At 38.9% G+C, this 24514-nt stretch overlaps 1 protein-coding gene across 2 annotated transcripts in view; it reads left to right on the plus strand.

Annotated features, from left to right (window-relative positions):
* The window catches only part of AGBL3 (AGBL carboxypeptidase 3), a 101867-nt gene that overhangs the window by 73420 nt on the left and 3933 nt on the right, over positions 1–24514 (plus strand). For both annotated transcript variants that reach the window (XM_043872928.1, XM_043872929.1), the window contains 3 exons: positions 10829–10877; positions 12325–12518; positions 17259–17490. In XM_043872928.1, coding sequence (XP_043728863.1) covers positions 10829–10877; positions 12325–12518; positions 17259–17490 — 475 coding nt within the window. The remainder of the gene's footprint in view (positions 1–10828; positions 10878–12324; positions 12519–17258; positions 17491–24514) is intronic.

The raw sequence follows: 24514 nt of genomic DNA on the forward strand, positions 1-24514 counted from the left end.
GACCAGGTAGGATTTATTCTGGAAAAGCAAGGTTGGTTTAACATAACAAAAATTATCCACCTCTGAGAGTAAAGAAAATAAAAACAAAATAAACAAATGGGACCTTATCAAACTTAAAAGCTTTTGCACAGCAAAGGAAGCCATTAAAAACAAAACAAAAACACACAGAATGGGAGAAAATATTTGCAAACAAAACAATCAACAAGGGATTAATCTCCAAAGTATACAAACAACTCATGCACCTCAATTAAAAAAAAAAGCCCAATCAGAAAATGGGTGGAAGATCTAAATAGACATTCATAAGACATACAGATGGCCAAGAGGCACATGAAACGAAGCTCAACATCACTGACTGAGAAATGCAAATCAAAACTACAGTGAGGTACCGCCTCCCACTGGTTAGAATACCCATCACCAAAAAAATCTACAAATGCTGCAGAGGGTGTTGAGAAAAGGGAACCCTCCTACACTGTTAGCAGGAGTAAATGGTACAGTCACTATGCATAACAGTACAGAGAAAACTTAAAAAACTAAAAACAGAGCTACCATATGATCCAGCAATCTCACTCCTGGGCGTATATCCAGAGAAAGCCATAATTTGAAGGGATAACATGCACCCTAGTGCTCACTGCAGCACTGTTTACAATAGCCAGGACACAGAAGCAACCTAAATGGCCATCAGTTGAGAAACAGATGAAGAAGATGTGGTTCAGTTCAGTTCAGTCGCTCAGTCGTGTCCGACCCTTTGCGACCCCATGAATCGCAGCATGCCAGGCCTCCCTGTCCATCACCAACTCCCGGAGTTTACTCAAACTCATGTCCATCGAGGCGGTGATGCTATCCAGGCATCTTCTCTTCTGTCGTCCCCTTCTCCTGCCCCCAATCCCTCCAAGCATCAGGGTCTTTTCCAGTGAGTCAACTCTTCGCATGAGGTGGCCAAAGTATTGGAGTTTCAGCTTCAGCATCAGTCCCTCCAATGAACACCCAGGACTAATCTCCTTTACGATGGACTGGCTGAATCTCCTTGCAGTCCAAGGGACTCTCAAGAGTCTTCTCCAACACCACAGTTCAAAAGCATCAATTCCTCGGCACTCAGCTTTCTTCACAGTCCAACTCTCACATCCATACATGACCACTGGAAAAACCATAGCCTTGACTAGACGGACCTTTGTTGGCAAAATAATGTCTCTGCTTTTTAATATGCTATCTAGGTTAGTCATAACTTTCCTTCCAAGGAGTAAACGTCTTTTAATTTCATAGCTGCAATCACCATCTGATTTTGGAGCCCAAAAAAATAAAGTCTGCCACTGTGTCCACTGTTTCCCCATCTATTTTCCATGAAGTGATGGGACCAGATGCCATGATCTTAGTTTTCTGAATATTGAGCTTTAAGCCAGCTTTTTCACTCTCCTCTTTCACTTTCATCAAGAGGCTTTTTAGTTCTTCTTCATTTTCTGCCATAAGGGTGGTGTCATCTGCATATCTGAGGTTATTGATATTTCTCCCGGCAATCTTGATTCCAGCTTGGGCTTCTTCCAGCCCAGCGTTTCTCATGATGTACTCTGCATATAAGTTAAATAAGTAGGGCGACAATATACAGCCTTGACGTACTCCTTTCCTATTTGGAACCAGTCTGTTGTTCCATGTCCAGTTCTAACTGTTGCTTCCTGACCTGCATACAGGTTTCTCAAGAGGTGAGTCAGGTGGTCTGGTATTCCCATCACTTTCAGAATTTTCCACAGTTTATTGTGATCCACACAGTCGAAGGCTTTGGCATAGTCAAGAAAGCAGAAATAGATGTTTTTCTGGAACTCTCTTGCTTTTTTGATGATCCAGTGGATGTTCGCAATTTGACCTCTGGTTCCTCTGCCTTTTCTAAAACCAGTTTGAACATTTGGAAGTTCTCAGTTCACTTGAAGCCTGGCTTGGAGAATTTTGAGCATTACTTTACTAGCATGTGAGATGAGTGCAATTGTGCGGTAGTTTGAGCATTCTTTGGGATTGCCTTTCTTTGGGATTGGAATGAAAACTGACCTTTTCCAGTCCTGTGGCCACTGCTGAGTTTTCCAAATTTGCTGGCATATTGACTGCAACACTTTAACAGCATCATCTTTCAGGATTTGAAATAGCTCAACTGGAATTCCATCACCTCCACTAGCTTTGTTCGTAGTTCTAAGGCCCACCTGACTTCACATTCCAGGATGTCTGGCTCTAGGTGAGTATCACACCATCATGATTATCTGGGTCGTGAAGATCTTTTTTGTATAGTCCTTCTGTGTATTCTTGCCACCTCTTCTTAATATCTTCTGCTTCTGTTAGGCCCATACCATTTCTATCCTGTATTGAACCCATCCTTGCATGAAATGTTTCCTTGGTAGCTCTAATTTTCTTGAAGAGATCTCTAGTCTTTCCCATTCTGCTGTTTTCCTCTATTTCTTTGCATTGATTGCTGAGGAGGGCTTTCTTATCTCTCCTTGCTATTCTTTGGAACATATACACGATAGAATATTGGCCATAAAAAGAACAAAATAATGCCATTGGCCGTGACATAGATGGACCTGAGATTGTCATACTGAGTGAAGCGGGTCAGACTGAGAAAGGCAGATATCACATGATATCGCTTGTGTTTATGTGTGCACGTGTGTGTGTGGGAGTGTGTCTGACTCTTTGCAACCCCATGGACTGTAGCCCACCAGGCTCTGTCCATGGGATTTTCCAGGCAAGAATACTCAAGTGGGTTGCCATTTTCTACTCCAGGGGATCTTCCCAACCCAAGGATCAAACATGCATCTCTTGCATTGGCAGGTGGATTCTTTACCAATTGTGCCACCTGGGAATCCCCAGTATCACTTATATGTGGAATCTTTGTTTCAAAAAATGGTACAAGTGAAACTACTTATAAAACAGACATAAGAGTCACAGATGTGGGAAACAAACTTATGCTTACAAGGGGGAAGGGGGAAGGGATAAATTGGGAGATTGGGATTGACATATACACACGACTATATATGAAATAACTAATAAAAAACCTGCTGCTTAGCACAGGGAACACTCTTTAGCACTCTGTAATGACCTATATGGCAAGAGGATCTTAAAAAAGAGTGGATATACGTATAACTGATTCACTTTGCTGTAAAGCAGAAACCAATACAACATTGTAAATCAACTTTTGTTGTTGTTTAGTCACTAAGTTGTGTCCAACTCTTTGCGACCCTGTAGACTGTAGCCCACCAGGCTCCTCTGTCCATGGGATTTCCCAGACATGAATACTGGAGTGGGTTGCCTTTTCTTTCTACAGGGGATTTTCCTGACCCAGGAACTGAATCTGCGTCTCCTGCTTGGCAGACGGATTCTTTTTTTTTTTCTTAATTAGAGGCTAATTACTTTACAACATTGTAGTGGTTTTTGCCATACATTGACATGAATCAGCCATGGGTGTACAAGTGTCCCCCATCCTGAACCCCCCCCCACCTCCCTCCCCATCCCATCCCTCAGGGTTGTCCCAGTGCACCGGCTTTGAATGCCCTGTTCTGTGCATTGAACTTGGACTGGTGATCTATTTCATATATGGTAACACACATGTTTTAATGCTATTCTCTCAAATCATCCCACCCTTGCCTTCCACAGAGTCCAAAAGTCTGTTCTTTATATCTGTGTCTCTTTTGCTGTCTCGCATATAGGGTCATCATTACCATCTTTCTAAATTCTATATATATGCCTTAATATACTGTATTGGTGTTTTTCTTTCCGACTTACTTCACTCTAATAGGCTCCAGTTTCATCCACCTCATTAGAACTGATTCAACTGTGTTCTTTTTAATAGCTGAGTAATATTCCATTGTGTATATGTACCACAGCTTTCTTATCCATTCTGGCAGATGAATTCTTTACCACTGAGCCACCCAATAAAATTTTTTTTAAAATTAAAGAATGTAATATACATATTAATAGGATAGAGAACAAAATGCACACAATCATCTCAGTAAATGCAGAGATAATGTCTGGCAAAATTCAACCTCTTCCATGATGTTTAAAAAAAAAACGGTACCAGACTAGAAGTAGATGGGATGTTCCTCAACCTGATAAAAACCATCTATGAAAATCCCACAGCTAATGTCATAGATGATGGTACAAGACTGAATGCTTTCCCCCCAAGATCAGGACCAAGATAGGGGTGTCTGCTCTCAATATTTCTAATCAACATAATGGAGGTTTAGGCACAGCAATCTGGGAAGAATAAATGCAAGGCATCCAGACTGCAAAGAAGTAAAACTACCTCTATTTGCAGTACACATGATCTTATATACAGAAAATCCTAAGGAATACACTCACACATATGTACATACACGCACCCACAAAACCTACTGAAACTAACGAGTTTGGCAAGGTTGCAAGATAAAAAAACATGCAGAATTGTAATGGGTGAGGTATATGGTATGTGAATTAGATTTTAATAAATCTGTTATAAAAAATCAATTGTACTTCTGTATACTAGCAGTGAACACAGTATAAGTGAAATCAAGAAAATTCTATTTAGAAAACATCAAAAAGAATATAATGCTTCAGTCAGTCAGTCAGTTCAGTCACTCAGTCATGTCCAACCCTTTGCGACCCCATGAATTGCAGCACGCCAGGCCTCCCTATCCATCACAAACTCCTTAGGAGTAATTTAATAAAAGTGGTATAATACTTGTACACTGAAAACTAGAAAACTGTTGAAATATATTAAAGATGATTTAAATAAATGGAAAGATCCCCCCATGTTCATACATCAGAATACTTAGTTAAGATGGCAATATTCACCAAATTGATACCCAGACTCAGTGTAATCCTATCAAAATCGCAGCAGAAACAAAAATTAACAAGCTAAACCTAAAATGCAGTGGTAATATAAAAGGCCAGAATAACCAAGACAATTTTCAAAAAAGAAGAACAAATTTCACAAACTCATACTTTCCATTTTCAAAACTTACTACCAAGCTGCAGCAATCATAACAGTGCAGCACTGGCATAAGGGTAGATACAGAGATCGAAGAAGTAGAATTGAGAATGCAGACGTGAACCCTTACACTTATTGTCAGTTGAGTTTCAACAGAGGTGCCAAGACAATTCAATGAAGAAAAAATAGCCTTAAAAATGGTACTGAGACAACTAGATATGCACATGCAAAAGAATGAAGTGGGTGGTGGGGCTTATTCCTTACACCATACACATAAATTAATTCAAAATGGATGACCCATATGTAAGAGCTAAAACTACTCTTCAAAGAAGAGAGACATACGGTGTAAACATAGTAAGGGACTTGCTCATTTTAGCTCCAAAATGTAAAGGACTGGATTTGGAGAGTAGACCTTTGTTATGGAGAATGTTCTGGATATATTTTACTCTTCTTCCATCTGCCCAGTCAGCCCCCTCCCACTGAAAGGTAAGGGGAAGAAAGCCAAGAAATACTTATTAGGGTCACAGCCCAGGGACACAGACCCACTAAAAGACCAAGATTTCAAAAGATTACAGGATGTTTCCTTTCCCCCATGCCTTACAACCACAACGACATAACTCCAGTATAGTAACAATGATTTACAGCTGAAAGAGCTGCAAGCAAGACATATATTCTATCTGATAAGTAGTTCTTAGGGAACCCCAAAAACAACAGGATAGACAAAAACAAGGCTATTGTAGGAATTCCAAGTCTCTGCCAATAGCTAATATAGCAAACATTAAACATACTCATGGTAAATATGAAAAAAGTAAGCATTAAACTTGCCAACATCTGTTGGCAAATTAAAATTCCCAACATCCACTGGATCATGGAAAAAGCAAGAGAGTTCCAGAAAAACATCTATTTCTGCTTTATTGACTATGCCAAAGCTTTTGACTGTGTGGATCACCACAAAGTGTGGAAAATTCAGAAAGATACTTGAATACCAGACCACCTGACCTGCCTCTTAAGAAATCTGTATGCAGGTTAGGAAGCAACAGTTAGAACTGGACACAGAACAACAGACTGGTTCCAAATAGGAAAAGGAGTATGTCAAGGCTGTATATTGTCACCCTACTTATTTAACTTATATGTAGTGTACAACATGAGAAATGCTGGGCTGGATGAAGCACAAGCTGGAATCAAGATTGCCGGGAGAAATATCAATAACCTCAGATATGCAGATGACACCACCCTTATGGCAGAAAGTGAAAAAGAACTAAAGAGCCTCTTGATGAAAATGAAAGAGGAGACTGAAAAAGTTGGCTCAAAGCTCAACATTCAGAAAACTAAGATCATGGCATCCGGTCCCATCACTTCATGGCAAACAGATGGGGAAACAGTGGATACAGTGGCAGACTTTATTTTGGGGGGGCTCCAAAATCACTGTAGATGGTGACTGCAGCCATGAAATTAAAAGATGCTTGCTCCTTGGAAGAAAAGTTATGACCAACCTAGGCAGCATATTAAAAAGCAGAGACATTACTTTGCCAACAAAGGTCTGTCTAGTCAAGGCTATGGTTTTTCCAGTGGTCATGTATGGATGTGAGAGTTTGACTATAAAGAAAACTGAGTGCTGAGGAACTGATGCTTTTGGTGTTGGAGAAGACTCTTGAGAGTCCCTTGGACTGCAAGGAGATTCAACCAGTCCATCCTAAAGGAGATCAGTCCTGAGTGTTCATTGGAAGGACTGATGTTGAAGCTGAAACTCCAATACTTTGGCCACCTGATGTGAAGAACTGACTCATTGGAAAAGACCCTGATGCTGGGAAATGATTGAAGGCAGGAGGAGAAGGGGATGACAGAGGGTGAGATGGTTGTATGGCATCACCGACTCAATGGACATGAGTTTGGGTGGACTCTGGGAGTTGGTGATAGCCAGGGAGGCCTGGCAGTCCACAGGGTCACAAAGAGTCGGACACGACTAAGCGACTGAACAGTTATCACATGATACACTGAATCAAAAATACATTTCCTCTGGCTCTTAAGTAGTTGAATTTGAAAAATGGGGTTTCAGAGAATCTTGATTTCTATGATTATTTTTAATGAAACCAAAGGAAAAATCAACCAGATATTGTTAATACATTGTCCAAATACATACTAGACTTTGCTCATCTATCTGCATGGTTGACTGACAATGAGAATATAAAATGTATACTTTTGCATATTTCATTCAGTCTGTCAACTTCTTAACAAAGAAAATTTTTTAAAAATTCTGATCTTCTAAATGTCTTGCACACCTTGTACTTTAAAAAGTGATTTGCTGTCCTGTGATAATGAGACTTTCATAATGAACTTTTTGGGTCACGTTTTAGTTTCCTCAAAACATGCAGAAGCACATAATGAGATTTTTTACTTTATAGAAATGAAAGAGGGTATTTCCTTAGACCTGCGCCTACAAGGTGGCTATCATTACTGATAGCCATAGAAAAGATGTTAAAATGCTGGTCTGCCATTAAGTCACATTTTCAACATGTGGGACAAGAAGAACAGCCTTGTCTGATTTGTAAATAGTTGAAGAAGGGAATAAAGGACAGGATTACAGTAAAATAATTTATATGCTGTTTCTCTAAATCTATTTGATCATCTCTGAATAGGTCATAAGGAGCCCAGGATGAACTATACCTCAGTTGTTCGATATTATGTATAGGTTATGACAAAAACTCATACAGTGAAAAAAGTGAAATTTATGGGAAATAAGACTGACTCAGAAATTAAAAATATGTCACCAGAAAGAGCAGTCAAGTTGAACAGCACTAAAAACTGCAACAAAAACTGAAATTCACATTCAGTTTGAATTACCTCTGTGCTTTGAAAACCTCTTCCCTGAGAAAGAGAAGTTTAACATGTGATGATATCCAGTGTGCTTCAGAGTATCTATAATAAAAACAATAGATATTGTAGACATGGAGAAACCTACATGATGAATTTAAGGATATGCATGCATGCTCAGTCATGTTCGACTCTTTGTGACCGCATGGACTGTCACCCACCAGGCTCCTCTGTCCATGGAATTTTCTAGGCAGGAATACTGGAGTGGGTTGCCATTTCCTCCTCCAGGGGATCTTCCCAACCCAGGGATTAAACCAGCGTCTTTTGTGTCTCCTGTATTGGCAAGCAGATTCTTTTATCACTGCGCCACATGGGAAGCCCAAATTTAAGGTTGCTAAGGGTCAAATCCCCAAAAGTCAGTCTACTAAAACAAGCCTGTAGATACAAAGTGAACAGACATTTTTGGGAAGCTGGAAACTAATTCTTACAAGTCTAGAAACCTGCTATTGCTAATTTTGTTGTTCAGCCGCTCAGTTGGGTCCAACTCTTTGCGACCCCATGGACTGTAGTAGTCAAGCTATTGCTAATAAGTCAAGCTATTGCTTGCTTGAGGGGCTTCCCTCATAGCTCAGCAAGCTATAAGGGGTTTCCCTGATACCTCAGTTGGTAAAGAATCTGCCTGCAATGCAGGAGACCCCGTTTCAATTCCTGGGTCGGGAAGATCCACTGGAGAAGGGATAGACTACCCATTCCAGTATTCTTGGGCTTCCCTTGTGGCTCAGCTGGTAAAGAATCTGCCTGCAATGCAGGAGACCTGGGTTTGATCCCTGGGTTGGGAAGATCCCCTGGAGAAGGGAAACACTACCCACTCCAGGATTCTGGCCTGGAGAATTCTATGGACTATACAGTACATGGGTTGAAAAGAGTCAGGCACAACTGAGCGACTTTCACTTTTACTTTTCAGTTGCTAATAAGTCAAGTCATATTCCATGTTCAGATTCCTTAATTGACAGGATATCTAATTTGATGTCATTGCATTGGCCTGCCGCCAGGGGTCAGTGTAATGTGGGCTTCATAAAAGGTGACCTCAGTTGTTCAGTCGCTCAGTTCAGTCATGTCTGACTCTTTGCGACCCCATGGGCCACAGCATGCCAGGCTACCCTGTCCTTCACCATCTCCCAGAGTTTGCTCAAACTCATATCCATTGAGTCAGTGATAACATCCAACCATCTCACCCTCTGTCATCCCCATCTCCTCCTGCCTTCTATCTTTCCCAGCATCAGGGTCTTTTCCAATGAGTTGGCTCTTCGCATTAGATGGCCAAAGTACTGGAGCTTCAGCTTCCATGTCAGTCCTTCCAATGAATATTCAGGGTTGATTTCCTTTAGGATGGACTGGTTGAATCTCCTTGCAGTCCAAGGGACTCTCAAGAGTCTTCTCCAACAGGACAGTTCAAAAGCATCAGTTCCTCAGCTCTCAGCCTTCTTTATGGTCCAACTCTTATATTCATATGTGACTACTGGAAAAACCATTAGCTTTGACTAGACAGATCTTTACTGACAAAGTGATGTCTCTGCTTTTTAATATGCTGTCTAGGTTTGTCATAGTTTTTCTTCCAAGGAGCATCTTTTAATTTCATGGCTGCAGTCACTGTCTGCAGTGATTTTGGAGCCCAAGAAAATAGTCTTACACTATTTTCCCATCTATATGCCATGAAGTAATGGTACTAGATGCCATGATCTTAGATTTTGAATGCTGAGTTTTAAGCCAGCTTTTTCACTCTCCTCTTTCACCTTCATCAAGAGGCTCTTTAGTTTCTCTTTGCTTTCTACCATAAGAGTGGTGTCCTCTGTATATCTGAGGTTATGTCTCCCAACAGTCTTGATTCCAGCTTGGTCATCCAGCCCGGCATTTCACATGCTTTACTCTGCCTATGATGGATATACACATAATGATGTATGTTATTGATATTTCTGCCAACAATCTTGATTCTAGCTTATGATTCATCCAGCCCGGCATTTCACATGATGTACTCTACATGTGATGGACATGAGTTTGAGCAAGCTCCGGGAGTTGGTGGGACAGGGAAGCCTGGCATGCTGCAGTCCATGGGGTCACAAAGAGTCAGAGACACGACTGAGCGACTGAACTGAATTGAACTCTGAATATAAGTTAAATAAACAGGGTGACAATATACAGCCTTGACGCACTCCTTGACTTTTGAATGTTTTCAGTTTTACCACTACATAAAATAAGGATATCCTGAAGACTGCAGGCAGTGGAGATAAGTATTATTGGAAGAGGACACACAAAGAGCAAAAATATTTTATCATGGGACATAAACATGTCAATTTTTATTAATTATAAGTAATATCTAATTATCCCTACTGTATTACATTCAGCTTTTTAAAAGGTCTTATGTATCTTAAGACATAATATTGCCTATAAAATGTAAATATTTTATAAAAATTTAAAATCAGAATCAGAGGAAAACACTATTGATAGTGTTCTGTTATTCTCACCCATACTGTTTAATTGGTTTCACTATTAAATACCACTAACTGCCACTCTTAACTAGTCCTGTTGTTTTTCTTAAATAATGACATTTATGTAACAGAATAGCAAATAATACAGAATAATATATAACTTTAAATAAACAGCTAATTTATACTATATGTTAAAAATAATAATCATGTATGTGTAAGCATTTGTTCATTACATATTATTATGATTCTTTGGTCTGATGTAGCTGTGTCCTGAGTTGGGGCTCTAAAAGTTAGTCACTCTGCTATACATGTAGATGCCCTTCCTAGAGCCTGACATGCAGAACGCAGTTCTGAATTGCTTGATAATTATTGGACAGGTATTTCTACTGTTTGCTCTTCTCTTGAAACAGTCTTATCTAAAGGCTTCCAGTGGAAATATGCACTAATATATTTCATATGTCTGAATGAGACAGTGGCAGGTTGAAACTCAATTAAGCTAGCAATTGAGGCAGTTGTCAAGAAAGTGAAAAATTAAGTTTTGTTAACTTTAAAATCTAAGTTCAGAAATTTTATGGTATATTCTCTTTTTTAGCAAAACTACCTGGACGAGTCCCTGCTTGGCTTCTAAAAAGGTATCTGAGGTAGGAGAACTACACTCAATTTCTTCTACCAGATTACCTCATTCCCTTTCCTCCGTCTTAAAAAGATTTTGATTTTGAATTAAAGTAACAGGTAAAGGTGGCTTTTTGATAACAATTTCCAGTTGTGTCCTTAGAGTCTACATAGTGTCTGTGACACAGTGTCTGGGACTGCATAGCAGTGCCTATATGATGAACTTTGAAGGGTTCTCAGATTTCAGTATCCCTAAACCATCCCCAGTGGACGCCTTAACATCTGCAGTTAGGCATTTATTTCTATGCAATCATCATTGCTTTATCTGAGTTTCTCTCTTCTGGCCTAAGATAATACTTAGAATGAATGACTGTCAGATGTTTTACTTTCTATAATAGCAATTGAAGCACTGGTCACATAGGGTTGATATTATTAGTACCTAAAAACTAGAAAAGGGATAGGAAGAGAAGTCAGGGATAGCATAGATAAACACTGTTGTTTTGTCTAAACCAGTAATTATCATATCACAAGCCCCCTTGGCAAGTTTCCCCATCTTCAGGAACAATGACCTGAACAACCATCTCAACAGTGGGTTTGTAAGTATGAGAACAGACTGAATTTGCAGAACAGAGGACACATGGTATGCCTGTTCTTCCTTCCTTGGCCTCTTTTCTAAGAACTTAGTTTGTGCCCAGCAATGGGTTCTGTTGAAATACATAGGCTTCTCTTGCCTCAAAAACTAGAAATTTAGGTTAAGAAACCACCTTTGGCCATACCTGTACTTGGATCTAAAGTTGATTAATTTAAACTAAGATTTAACTTTTAAAAAATGTATTACTTATCTAAGGGGCTTCCCCTGATAGCTCAGTTGGTAAAGAATCTGCCTGCAGTGCAGGAGACCCTGGTTCTATTCCTGGGTCAGGAAGATCCCCTGGAGAAGGGCTAGGCTACCCACTCCAGTGTTCTTGGGCTTCCCTTGTGGCTCAGCTGGTAAAGAATCCGCCTGCAATGCGGGAGACCTGGGTTTGATCCCTGGGTTGGGAAGACCCCCTGGAGAAGAGAAAGGCTACCCACTCCAGTATTCTGACCTGGAGAATTCCATGGAAATCTACTTTCACATCTTATCTATGGAAAGAAATGAAATAATACAAGAAAATAACATGAGAGAAAGTAATAGACAAAGTACTAGAGTTAGAAGGCGTGTATTCAAGACCTGCCCCTCCTTATTAGTTATGTTATCGTGAGCGAATAGTTTAACCTCTCTGATTCCTTAATGTTCCCTTTCTGATATAAGATGGGGATAACATTGGCCATCTTGCCTGTATCAGAACTGCTGAGAGCCCCAAGTAAAGTAATATCTGTAACAATACCTTGCATACTGTGACATGTAATATACAGACATAACATGGCATTTCACTACTTTTAATTAGATAGTTCATTGTTAACATTGAAATCAGAGTACCCAATTTCTTTCAGCTCCCAAACTGTGATTCAGAAGCTTAGCAGAGACCAACAGAGATATGTTTTAGAAACTCACAAGAAAAACGAGGAAACAGTTCAGCCCAGGAACAATGATTTGTATGAAAACTGTGTCAAAGTGACATCCTTGAAGTGTCCTCTGAACAAACAGACTCGCATTTGGACTGGGACGACAAGGATACCAACAGAAGGTGTTTTTTTAATGTTTAGGATTTTAATAAATGCCAAGGTGGCTTCTACCATATCATCATTAATAAATTGTATGAAATCTGGATTATGGGAACTGTTTTTATAAGCAGAGAAGATAGACAGCCATTTTACTCCACTCTGAAAAATACTTGCCTTATTTAATTTCTATACAAGTTGAATACAGAAGAATATTTAATATAGCCTTGAAAAAGTCAATTTAATTGTATTGTTTCCATCACCTCTTTATTATTGATGCCCTTTCCATATCATAGAATAAAAATATAATGAGTTGATACGCACAACATGGATGAATCTCAAAATCACAGTGCTGACAAAAAGCAACCAGATGCAGAAAAGTAAAAACTACAAGAAATCACATGCATGTGAAAAGCAAGCTAATCTCTAGAGACAGAAAGTAGATAACGGCTTCCTCGAGTAAGGGACAGAGTAGGGGAGGAAGGAATGAATGGACTGTAAAGGAGCATTAGGAATCTTTTAGTGATCATCTTTTCTAGATCTTGGTTTATGGTAGTGGTTTCACAGGTATTTACAACTGTGGAAACTCTAGGGCGTTGGGCCAGAGCAACTAGCTGGATTGAACTGTCAGCCACCAGATGGCAAAGACCAAGAGTGGAGCATCACTTCAGTTTAGACTTGTTCCTTTTGACACGCTTTTAGACACTGAAGTGGAGGTACTGAACAGGCAGTTGGATATATGAGTCCAGAGTTAAAGGAAGAGATTTGGGCTGAAGATGCATTTAGGCATTTTCAGCATAAAGATAGTATTTTAAGGCATGAAGCTGGATGAGATTTAAATGAGTGTAGATATAGATGGGGGTTAAGGAGCAATCCCTTGGGAGCCCCAGCACTGATGGAGCAGGAAAAGAGTGAGAACCCAACAACAGACTGGAAAGCGAGAGAGCGTGCTGTCCCGGAAGCTCACGTGAGAGAGTGTATCAAACAGGGCGTAATCAGCCAGGTCTAATGCTTCTGATTAAATGAGATGGTTTTACGATTTGATTTTATAACGTAGGTTTTATTTGGGGATCTTGTTCAGGGAAATTTCAGTAGAATGATAGAGGTACAGGTCTAATTAAAGTGTACCTTAAAAAAAAAAAAGTGTACCTTAAAACAGGAGAGAAATTGGAGACCATATTTATAGAATTTTGCTGCAAAGGGGAAATTTGATTTTCAGTGTTCCCTACTGCTCCCACCCACCCACTGCTCTTAATTTGAAATTATGTTTCTCAACCTTCCCATCTTTCCTGAGCTGAGATTCTCATGGCTTTTTATTATATTATCTTTAAACATGTCCTGATGAATCTTGATGACATATAAATAAAAATTCTACAGTTTTCTTTTTTTACTGGAGTAAGTCACTTCAGAGGGAGTCAGTTTTTGATGCTGCCTCCTCCTCTACAGTATTTGCATTTAGGGCTATACATTTTCCTCAAGTATGTCATCTCTCAGTTTCTCCCAGAAGTCTGTCGTTTCCCATTACTGAACTATTCAAGTGTAGATGAGCTGGATCTGGCAGAGATTCACAAGCAGCCTAGGCAGACTTCTCCAGTTCTGGGAGAGTTTATATTTGTAATGAGTCATGGATATATGTTCCTTTGATTCAGACTCCCTTTCTGCCTCCCCTGAATTAGCCTCCTAACTTGTCCCTCTGCCTCACTTTTCTTCACCCTGACAACCTCCTGGCTGCCACTCTGATCTTTCAAAAATGCATATCTGATTATGTCACTTCCATGTATAAAGGCCTCCTAACAATTCATTTTTTAAAACATTAAGCATCTACCTGTCACACATGATTCCTATCTCAGGAAATCTCCCAGAAGTTCTATTATTACAGACAAGGTCTCCAGTTGTGAACCACTTACTCACACCTACCTGATTTCTAGTCATTCTAACCCTTGCTTGTGATTCCCTGAGTGTGCGTGCTGGTCCCACTGCCTAGACTGCTGTTGCTGCTGTTCCGTCGTCCAGTGTCCGACTGTTTGCAGCCCCAAGGACTGCAGCACGCCAGGCCTCCCTGTCCCTCACCGTCCCCCAGGGTTTGCTCAAGCTCATGCCCATTGACATGAACATGGACATAGACATGAACCTAAATTACTACTCTCTTTTTTTTTTAACTAGCTGACATACCTGTGCATCAAGACTCAGATTAATTAGGAATTAGGAATATTTCTTTTTCCAGCTCTAAGTATGGCTGGAAGTACCTCTTCAGCAATCCTACAGTAAGTACCTTGCCTTATCCTAGAGATATATATTCTAACTGAAGCTTTACTTCTCCCTCTAGTCCCAACTGTTGGCATGTTTAAGGCAAGGACTATGTACTTTTCACATCTATTTACCAAACTAAACATAATGCCAGCTACATAATAATGTTTCAGTGAACAGCCTAAGAACGGCTTCTCCAGAGACTGTAGATGAATTCATTTTATTTACCAGCACTGCCAGATACTGTAATCATACATACCCTCGTTAATTGTCTTTCAAGTCTAGTTTAATTCAGTGAGTGCTTTAGTCATCTGTTTCCTTTCTTTTTAGTAATGGACAATTCCCTTTAAAAAAGCATTATTGTGGATATTTCAAGCATAAACAAAAGTAGAATAGAATAATGAACCACTGGTGCCTGTCATCCACCTTTTAATAGTTATCAGCATCCTGCTATTCTTGTTTCATTTATATTCCCACTACTTTTTTTTTTTTTGCTGAAGTAATTAAAGCAAAGTCAGCAAATCATATTGTTTTGCCCATAAATACTTCAGTCTATGTCTCTTAACTAGATAAACCTTTTTTCTATAAAGCATAATGTATTTCTTGCTTTTATTCTAAGTGTATTCTACTTTTTTCTTATTCTGTCTACATACATAACAATTTAGGCATCATAATTATAAGTAATACTGCTACATCCTTTAAAATGTCTACCAATTTTCCTTCCAAGTTTTACTTAGGGTTCTTTTTTTCCCCTCTCTCTACCTATATATATTGAATTTTAAAAATTCTGTTAAAATACACATGACATAAAATTTACCACCTTAAGTATTTTTAAGTATAAAGTTCAGCAGTGTTGAATACATTCACATTGTTGTACACAGCCTCCAGAACTCTTTTCATCTTGCAAAACTGAAATGCCATAGCCATTAAATGACAACTGCCCATTGCCCCTCCTCCTAGGCCCTGGCAACTATCCTACTTTGACTATTCTAGGTATCCAATATACATGGAATCAAATATTTGGAAAAACAACTACATTATTTGTCTTTTAGTGACTGACTTATTTCACTTAGCATAATGTCCTTGAAGTTCATCTGTGCTGTGGCAGGTATGAGAATTTCCTTCCTTTTTAAGGCTCAGTAATATCCCATTATATATATACCACATTTTGCTTATCCATTTATCTGTCAACGGGCACTGGAGTTGCTTCCATCTTTTGGCTACTGTGAGTAACACTACTATGAACACTGGTGTACAGATAACTCTCCAAGATATCATCAATTCTGGGGATACACCCAGAAGTAGAATTGCTGGACCATCAGTTACCCTATGGTAATTCTATTTTCAGTTTTTTGAGGAACCGCCATACCGTTCTCCATATCAACTACACCATTTTACATTCCAGCCAGCAATGCACAAGGGTTTTAATCTCTCCACGTCCTTGTCTACACTTTTCATTTTCTGTTTTTTGACAATAGCCATCCTAATGGGTATGGAGTGGGATAAACACTTTTCAAATGAACTTTTATTTTTTAAAACAGTTCTCCACACATTTTTAATGTTATTATACTCTTACCACAATTAACAAAATAAACAATAATTCCTTCATATCATCTGTTAATAAAGAAGGAATTTCTAACAGACTTTTCCCATAGTTTTCTCTATATCTTGTCCTTCTACTTGCTCAAACAGCAGCTTTGGGACTACCACTGATTTCTCTCTTCTTTTCTCACCCCACATCTAATTCATTGGAAAATCTCAAAATATACTCAGGACTCTTCCCCCCCTGCTCGCGCCTCTCCCTCCGGTGACTGCCACCACCCTGGTCCAAGCTACCGTGCGCTCTCCTGCTAACAGATTCTTTCAGGAGCCTTCCATGAGCTCTCCCTGTCTGTTTACCCCTGCACCTCTTCAGTCTGTTCTTGGCTCAGCAACCAGCATGATCCTATTAAAGCAGATCTGAGATGTGATACTCCTCAAAGCCTTCCAGGGCCTCCCTATTTCACACTCAGTAAAAATCAGAGTCCTTACAGTGGCCTGTGAGGCCTTATGTGAACTAAGTCACCCATCTAGCTCATATCGTTCTGCTTATTGATTCTGCTTAGCCACGTGTCTCCTCACGGTGCGCCCTGCACACACGACCATGCTCCTGGCTCGGTGTCTTTGCACTTACTGCTCCCCTTGCTGCAAATGCTCCTCCCTCCAACAGTGGCTTGACTCGCCCCCTAAGTCCTCTGACATGGCAGCATCATAAGGAGGCCTTCTCTGACCACCTTTTTAAAAACAGAAATCAGCCCCTCCCCAAGAATTCTCTATTCCCCTTCCCAGCTTTATTTTCTCCCATAAATTTTATTATCTAACAGATGTTTTATTTGTTTACTTTCTGCCCCATAATTAAAGTATAAGCTTGAGATGGATAAGAATTCTTAGATAGAATCTTTGGCAGATAATGCTCAGTAAGTAACTGCTTAATCAATTCAGTTTATGTATCTATATATATTTTTATGGTTGCTCCCCAGATCTGCATCACAATTTAAAAAGCACTATGAAAGAATGTCCATCTTTCCAAAGCAAGAAGGCTGATATAAACTGGACAGATGATGAAAAAAGAATCTACAGGGATAAAAAAATAGCTGAAACTCAAGAAATATTGCAGTATTTGCTCCCCATCATACATAGCACTAAAAATGTGCAAACCACTCAGATAACAGAGGTATTCAACCCAAGAACCAGCTTTCAAATCCAACATCAGTAAGTCAATACAATTTTGTCATTCTTAGCTATTTAATACATGCACTCTTTTATAAAGAAATATGGTTTATTGATTCCACATCCTATTAAACAAACATAGGCTCTTAATAGAGGCAGCCACACCATATTTGACAAAGGCCTAAAGCCATAAGAAAACACTGGATATGTGAAGGAGTAAGGTTATCAGGCCTTATTTGATTATTTACATGAAACCACTCATTAGTTTGGATTTATAAGACCAAAAGGAAACTAATACAAATAAAAGACAATGACAAGCTGAAAATAAGAACTATAATACTAATATTATCAACAGATTTGATGAAGTACTTTCTATGTGCCACACAACATCCTTTGTTCACACAAACACATTTTACATTCTACACATAAGGAAACTGAGATGCAAAGTCTGTTACTCAAATTTGTTCAAGGTCACACAGCCAATAGGCAGCAACTGGACTCAACCCTAACTAGACATTTAGAATGCAGAGTCTTTCATCAGTATGCTTGGACATTTCTCTTCATAATATAAGAAACAGAGGGCCAACATACTTAATAGTCGAAGACTGCATACAAATCAATGACAGAATCATGAATATTTTAATAGGAAAATGGGCAAAGGCTATGAGCCAGAAATTCACAAAAGAAAAAAAAGACCAATAATCACTTTAAAATGTTCAATCTCACTTAAATCCAAGGAATGTAAATTAAAACAATAATGAAATTCTCTCATTTTTGTCTCTCAATGGAAGAATTCACTCACTGACTGTTGGAATAGAAATGGTACAATTTCTGGAAGGCAATCTGATAATATATGAAAATCCTTAATATCTACATTTGTTTTAAGAAATTCCACCTTTAGAAACCAGTCTTAGGGGGAAAAAAGCCTCAGGAAGGGCTAGAAGACTTCTGTAGTGATGTTCATTGCAGTATTGTTTACAGGAGCCAAAAGAAAATGAATTTAAATGTTCAACAATAGAAGACTGCTTAAATAAATTATTGTATAGCCATAAACAGAAAGATTGTGTGGCTATTAAATATATCAATGTATATATTAACATAAAATGATGTTCACAGTATATAAGTGAATGGAAGCTGCAGACCAGCTTGATTTGCTATGGTTGCATTTATGGATTATGTATATACATTTAATGTGTGCAGATTATACATAATCAAACATATAACTAGAACAAACCCTGGAAGCACATATCCCCAACAGTGATTATCTTTGCAGAGTCAAGTACTGGCAGAGTATGATGTTCCTCTTCCTGGTTTTTTTTTTCCTAAATTTTTATTAATGCATATTTCTTCATTGTAAAATCAGTGAAGTTAAAAAAATTAGAAAAATAGGCACTTGATGGCAGTTTCAAGTGGGATGGGGTAGCTGTCAGTGCCTTACAAAAACTGAATCTAATAGGTCAACTAATATGAGAGAAGCAAATAGTACAGACAAACAAAGCATCAAGTATGATGATATCAGCAAAATAAACAGCAGAAAATTAATTTAAAAATATAATGGACCTACCTAGGCAAAGGAACCGAGAAGCTGAGAATCAATATAAGCAAGGGGTGTGAGAGATAATAATTAGGACATCACTTAATTTGTAGTCATTATTTTCACAAGTGTTAATGTGTTAGTCGCTCAGTCACGTCCAACTCTTTGAGACCCCATGGACTGTCACCTGCCAGGCTTCTCTGTCGATGGAATTCTCCAGGCAAGAATACTTGGGTGGGTGGCCAGTCATTCCCTTCCCCTGGGGATCTTCCCAACCCAGGGATTGAAACCAGGTCTCCCACATTGCAGGTAGATTATTTACCATCTGAGCCACCATAGATTCCTTACATTCTTTGAGCCTAGACATGCACTCAATGTGAACTGGCCTGAGCCTAAAAGTGTAAGTAAATAATAGTCTTTATTAATTAAGAACTCTTTGGTTACATGTAACAAAATAATTCTATCTAGTTTAATCAAAAAGCATAAGGTAGGGCAGAGGGGAAGAACTGTAAGAAAATGGAAGGCTATTCATGGAAATAAGAGAGAGAATGAATTCAGGCAGGATTCATGCAAGGCCTGGAATTGGGAACGGAAAACTATCCATCTTCGGTCTCTGCCTTTCTCTCTCTGCAGAAAAGTCTTCACACCCCTGACTCACAAATGTGTATTCTACAGCTGCTGCTGCTGCTAATTCACTTCAGTCGTGTCCGACTCTGTGCGACCCCATAGATGGCAGCCCACCAGGCTCCCCCGTCCCTGGGATTCTCCAGGCAAGAACACTGGAGTGGGTTGCCATTTCCTTCTCCAATGCATGAAAGTGAAAAGTGAAAGTGAAGTTGCTCAGTCGTGTCCCACTCTTAGTGACCCCGTGGACTGCAGCCTACCAGGCCCCTCCGTCCATGGGATTTTCCAGCCAAGAGGACTGGAGTGGGGTGCCTTCTCCAGTATCCTACAGCAGTTTCACTTAAAAGACTGACCCACTATCTCTCATTACCAATTCTAAATTATAGGAAGGATAATTGGACTGGCAGCATTCCCAGTGGGTAGAGGTCAAATAGTTACAAATGTGGCTGACTGAAGCCCTACCTTGAGAGGCAGTCCCCCAGAGAAGAGAAAATTTTGCCTGGGCTGGACCATTCCCAGAAGTATCTGGTATAGATATACAAGGAAATAAGAAAAATTAGGAAAGCAGAAAGCAACAGATGGCCTTACTACATATTTAACACCATCCATTTTCATAAGATTATAATGAGGCATCTTGACCCCTCTGCTAGGCAGTGTCAAAGAAGGCGAGTACCAGGTCAGGACTTCCATCCCCAGTGGCCTGGAAAGATCCCCACCCCAGAGTGTCACTGGGAGCCACGTGGGAGACTAGACTTCCACACCCATGGGACAAAAATCAGGTGCATTTCCCCCTCCTCACTATGGGGGTGTCAGAGTAGGTCTAGAAGAGAGTCAGAACTTTTACTATTGCCCAGCAGTAATGAGACTGCTTCTATCATAGTGTAGGTGGAGGCTACACAGGGAGATGAAACTCCCATGGCTGTCCAGCAGGAATGAGAAGCTGCTCCCCTCTGGTGTCAAGCAGTCTAAGTGCGGAACCTGGACTTCTGCTTACATCTGTTAGTAATGATGACTCACCCATGCTACAGCAGAGTCACACAGTCAGTTAAAACAGAAGGTTTAAGATCCAGCCTCATAACACTATATGAGAATGTCCATGTTTTAGTCAGAAATAAATCATCATACCAAGTATGAGGAAGATTAAACCTGATAATCAGCAAGTGCAAACACTGAGAATGATGGTAACAACAGAATTTTCTGAAAAAGATTTTTAAAGCAGTCATGATAAAAAATAAAATGTTTCAACAAACACAAACACTTGAAACAAATCAAAAGAAAATATAAAGCCTCAGTGTGGGGGAAAAAGGTGAAGTCAGGCAGACAGAGAAGGAGAGAAAGAAAAAGAAGATAATAAGAACCAAAGGGAAATTTTTGGATGGAAAAACACAATAACCGAAATAAAAGGCTCAGTGGCTAAACTCAACAACACAACTGAGGAGAGGCTGGGAAGAATCTATGGACTGGAAGAGACAGAACAGAAATAACCCAACCTGAACACCAGAGAGAAAACAGACTGGAAATAAAATGAACAGAGCCTCAGGGACCTATGGAACCATAAAACAAAATCTAACATTCATGTTTTCAGAGTTCCTGGAAGAGAGGAGAAAGCAGCAAGGCTGAGAAGGTACTTCAAAGGTACTCCAAGTCTGGCAAGAGACATAAACCTACAGATCAAACAACTGAGCAAACCATTAACAGGATAAACTCAAAGAAATCATGCCAAGATATTCCAAAATTTAACTTCCAAAAACTAAAGAGAAAGAATAATTCCTGAAAGCAGCCAGAGAAAAATGACACCTTATTTATAAGGGAAACAAGTTTAATTACAGCCAATTTCTCAGCAAAAACTATAGAGGCTAGAAGAAGTGGCACAATGTTTTCAATTATTGAAACAGAAAGGAATTACACCATGGAGTATTACTCAGCCGTTAAAAAGAATTCATTTGAATCAGTTCTAATGAGATGGATGAAACTGGAGCCCATTATACAGAGTGAAGTAAGCCAGAAAGATAAAGATCATTACAGCATACTAACACATATATATGGAATTTAGAAAGATGGTAACGATAACCCTATATGCAAAACAGAAAAAGAGACACAGAAGTACAGAACAGACTTTTGAACTCTGTGGGAGAAGGTGAGGGTGGGATGTTTCGAAAGAACAGCATGTATATTATCTATGGTGAAACAGATCACCAGCCCAGGTGGGATGCATGAGACAAGTGCTCGGGCCTGGTGCACTGGGAAGACCCAGAGGAATCGGGTGGAGAGGGAGGTGGGAGGGGGGATCGGGATGGGGAATACGTGTAAATCTATGGCTGATTCATATCAATGTATGACAAAACCCACTGGAAAAAAAAAAAGAAAGGAATTGTCAACCCACAATCTGACACACAGCAAAAATAAAGGAGCACTCAACAAATGTTAAGATGAAGGAAAACGAAGATAATTTTTCACTAGAAGACCTACACTAAAAAAATGACTAAATTTTTTTAAACAGAAAAAATAGAGGAGGAACATCAGGAAATAGATAATGCTGAGCTAATGTACAGGTAAATATAATAGGATTTCCTTCTCGAGTTCTCTAAATATGTTGATGGTTGAAGCAAAAGTTATTACACTGATATGGTTCTAAATGTATCTAAAGGAAAATATTTAAGACAGTTACAAATATGAGAAGGTAAGGGGGACATAAAGGAAGGTTAGATATCTATATTCCACTCAAGCTGGGAAAATTACACCATTAGATGTGATAAGTTATTCATGGGTAATGTAAAAGATACTTAAAAAGATACACTCAAAAACACTACAGATAAATAAAAACGGAATTTTTATGCAATCTAAAAACTCCACCAAACCACAAAAGAAAAAAGGAAAAAAAAAGGAACAAAGAAGAAATACAAAATCAACTGGAAAACAAGGTTTAAAATGACAACAATTCATATATGTCAATAATTACCTTAAGTGTCAATAGACTAAAAGACATAGAGTGGCAGTTGAATAACAAAACATAGCCTATAATATTCTGCCTGCAGAAATCATCAGCAAAATATTAACAAACCAAATCCAACAACATATAAAAAAGATCATACACCACAATCAAGCTGGATTCATCCCAGGGTCAAAAGATGGTTCAACATATGCAAATCAATTAATGTGATACGACTACATCAACAAAAGAAAAGACAAAAAGCACATGATCATCAGATGATTAATGATCCTCTTATCATCAATAGCGGCAAAAAAATCATTTGAAAATTTATTCAGGGTAGAAACTCTCACCAAAGTGGGTACAAAGGGAACATACCTCAGCACAACAAAAGCTATGTATGATAAACGCACAGCCAACATAATACTTGATGGAAAGTTGAAAACCTCACTGAAAGCTGAAACAAGACAAGCATGCCCACTCTCACCACTTCTGTTCAACATAGCATTGGAATTCCTAGCCACAGTAATCAGAGAAGAATAAAAACCTATCCAACTTGGAAAGGAAGAGGTAAAACTGTCACGATGTGCAGATGACATGATACAATATACGTAGAAAATTCTAGAGACTCTACCCAAGAACTACTAAAACTGAAAAACGAATTCAACAGGGTAGCAGGATGCAAGATTAACATACAGAAATATGTTGCATTTCTATATACTAATAATGAAGTATCAGAAAAGGAAAGTAAAAAAAAAAAATCCTGTTTAGAATCAAATAAAAAAAAAAGAACAAAGGAGGCAACCAAGTAGGTAAAAGACCCATATCCTGAGAACTATAAAACATAGATAAAGGAAACAGATGATTCAAAGAAATGGAAGAATATTCCATGCTCTTAGATTGGAAGAATTAACACTGTTAAAATGGCCACACTACCCAGAGCAATTTACAGATTTAATGTGACCTCTATCAAATTACCTATGACATTGTTAACTAGAACAATCCTAAAATTTATATGGAAGCATAAAAGACCCAGAATTGCCAAAGCAATTTGGTGGGAAAAGAACAAAGCTGGAGGTATAACTGTCCCAGACTCCAGAAAATGCCAAAAAGCCACAGTAATCAAAACAGCATGGTACTGGCACAAAAACAAACATATGAATCAAGAGAAAAAGTGGAGAGCCCAGAAATAAACCTATACACTTAGGGTCAGTCTTCAACAAGAGTCAAGAACATACAGTGCAGAACAGTCTCTTTAGCAAGTAGTGTTGGGAAAGCTACAGTCACATGTAAATCAAGTTAGAACACTCCCTCACACCCTACACAAAATAAACTCAAAATGGCTTAAAGACTTAAATATAAGACATGACACCATTAAACTCCTAGAAGAGAACACAGGCAAAGTATTCTCTGACATAAATTGTAGCAATGTTTCTTAGGTCAATCTCCCAAGGCAATAGAAATAAAAGCAAAAATAAACAAATGAGCCTCAAACTTACAAGCTTTTGTACAGCAAAGGAACCATAAACAAAATGAACAGACAACATACAGACTGGGAAAAACACTTGCAAATGATGTAACCAATAAGGGCTTAATTTTCCAAATATACAAACATCTCATACAGTTTAATATTTTTTTTAAAAAAACCAACCCTAACAAAAAATGTGCAAAACATCTAAATAGACATTTCTCCAAAGAAGACATACAGATGGTCAATAGGCACATGAAAAAATGGCCAACTATGCTAATTATTAGAGAAATGCAAATCAAAAGCACACTGAGGTATCACCTCGCACTGGTCAGAATGGCCATCATTAAAAATGTCTATAAAGAATAAAACAGACATGAACAATAAATAACTGAAATGAAAAATACACTAGAAGGAATCAATAGCAGAATAACTGAGGCAGAAGAACAGATAAGTGACTGAGAAGACAGAATGGTGGAAATCTCTGCCATGGAACACAATAAAGAATGAA

Source organism: Cervus elaphus, chromosome 18 (genome assembly GCF_910594005.1).
Source record: "Cervus elaphus chromosome 18, mCerEla1.1, whole genome shotgun sequence".
NCBI classification, from domain to species: Eukaryota; Metazoa; Chordata; class Mammalia; order Artiodactyla; family Cervidae; genus Cervus; species Cervus elaphus.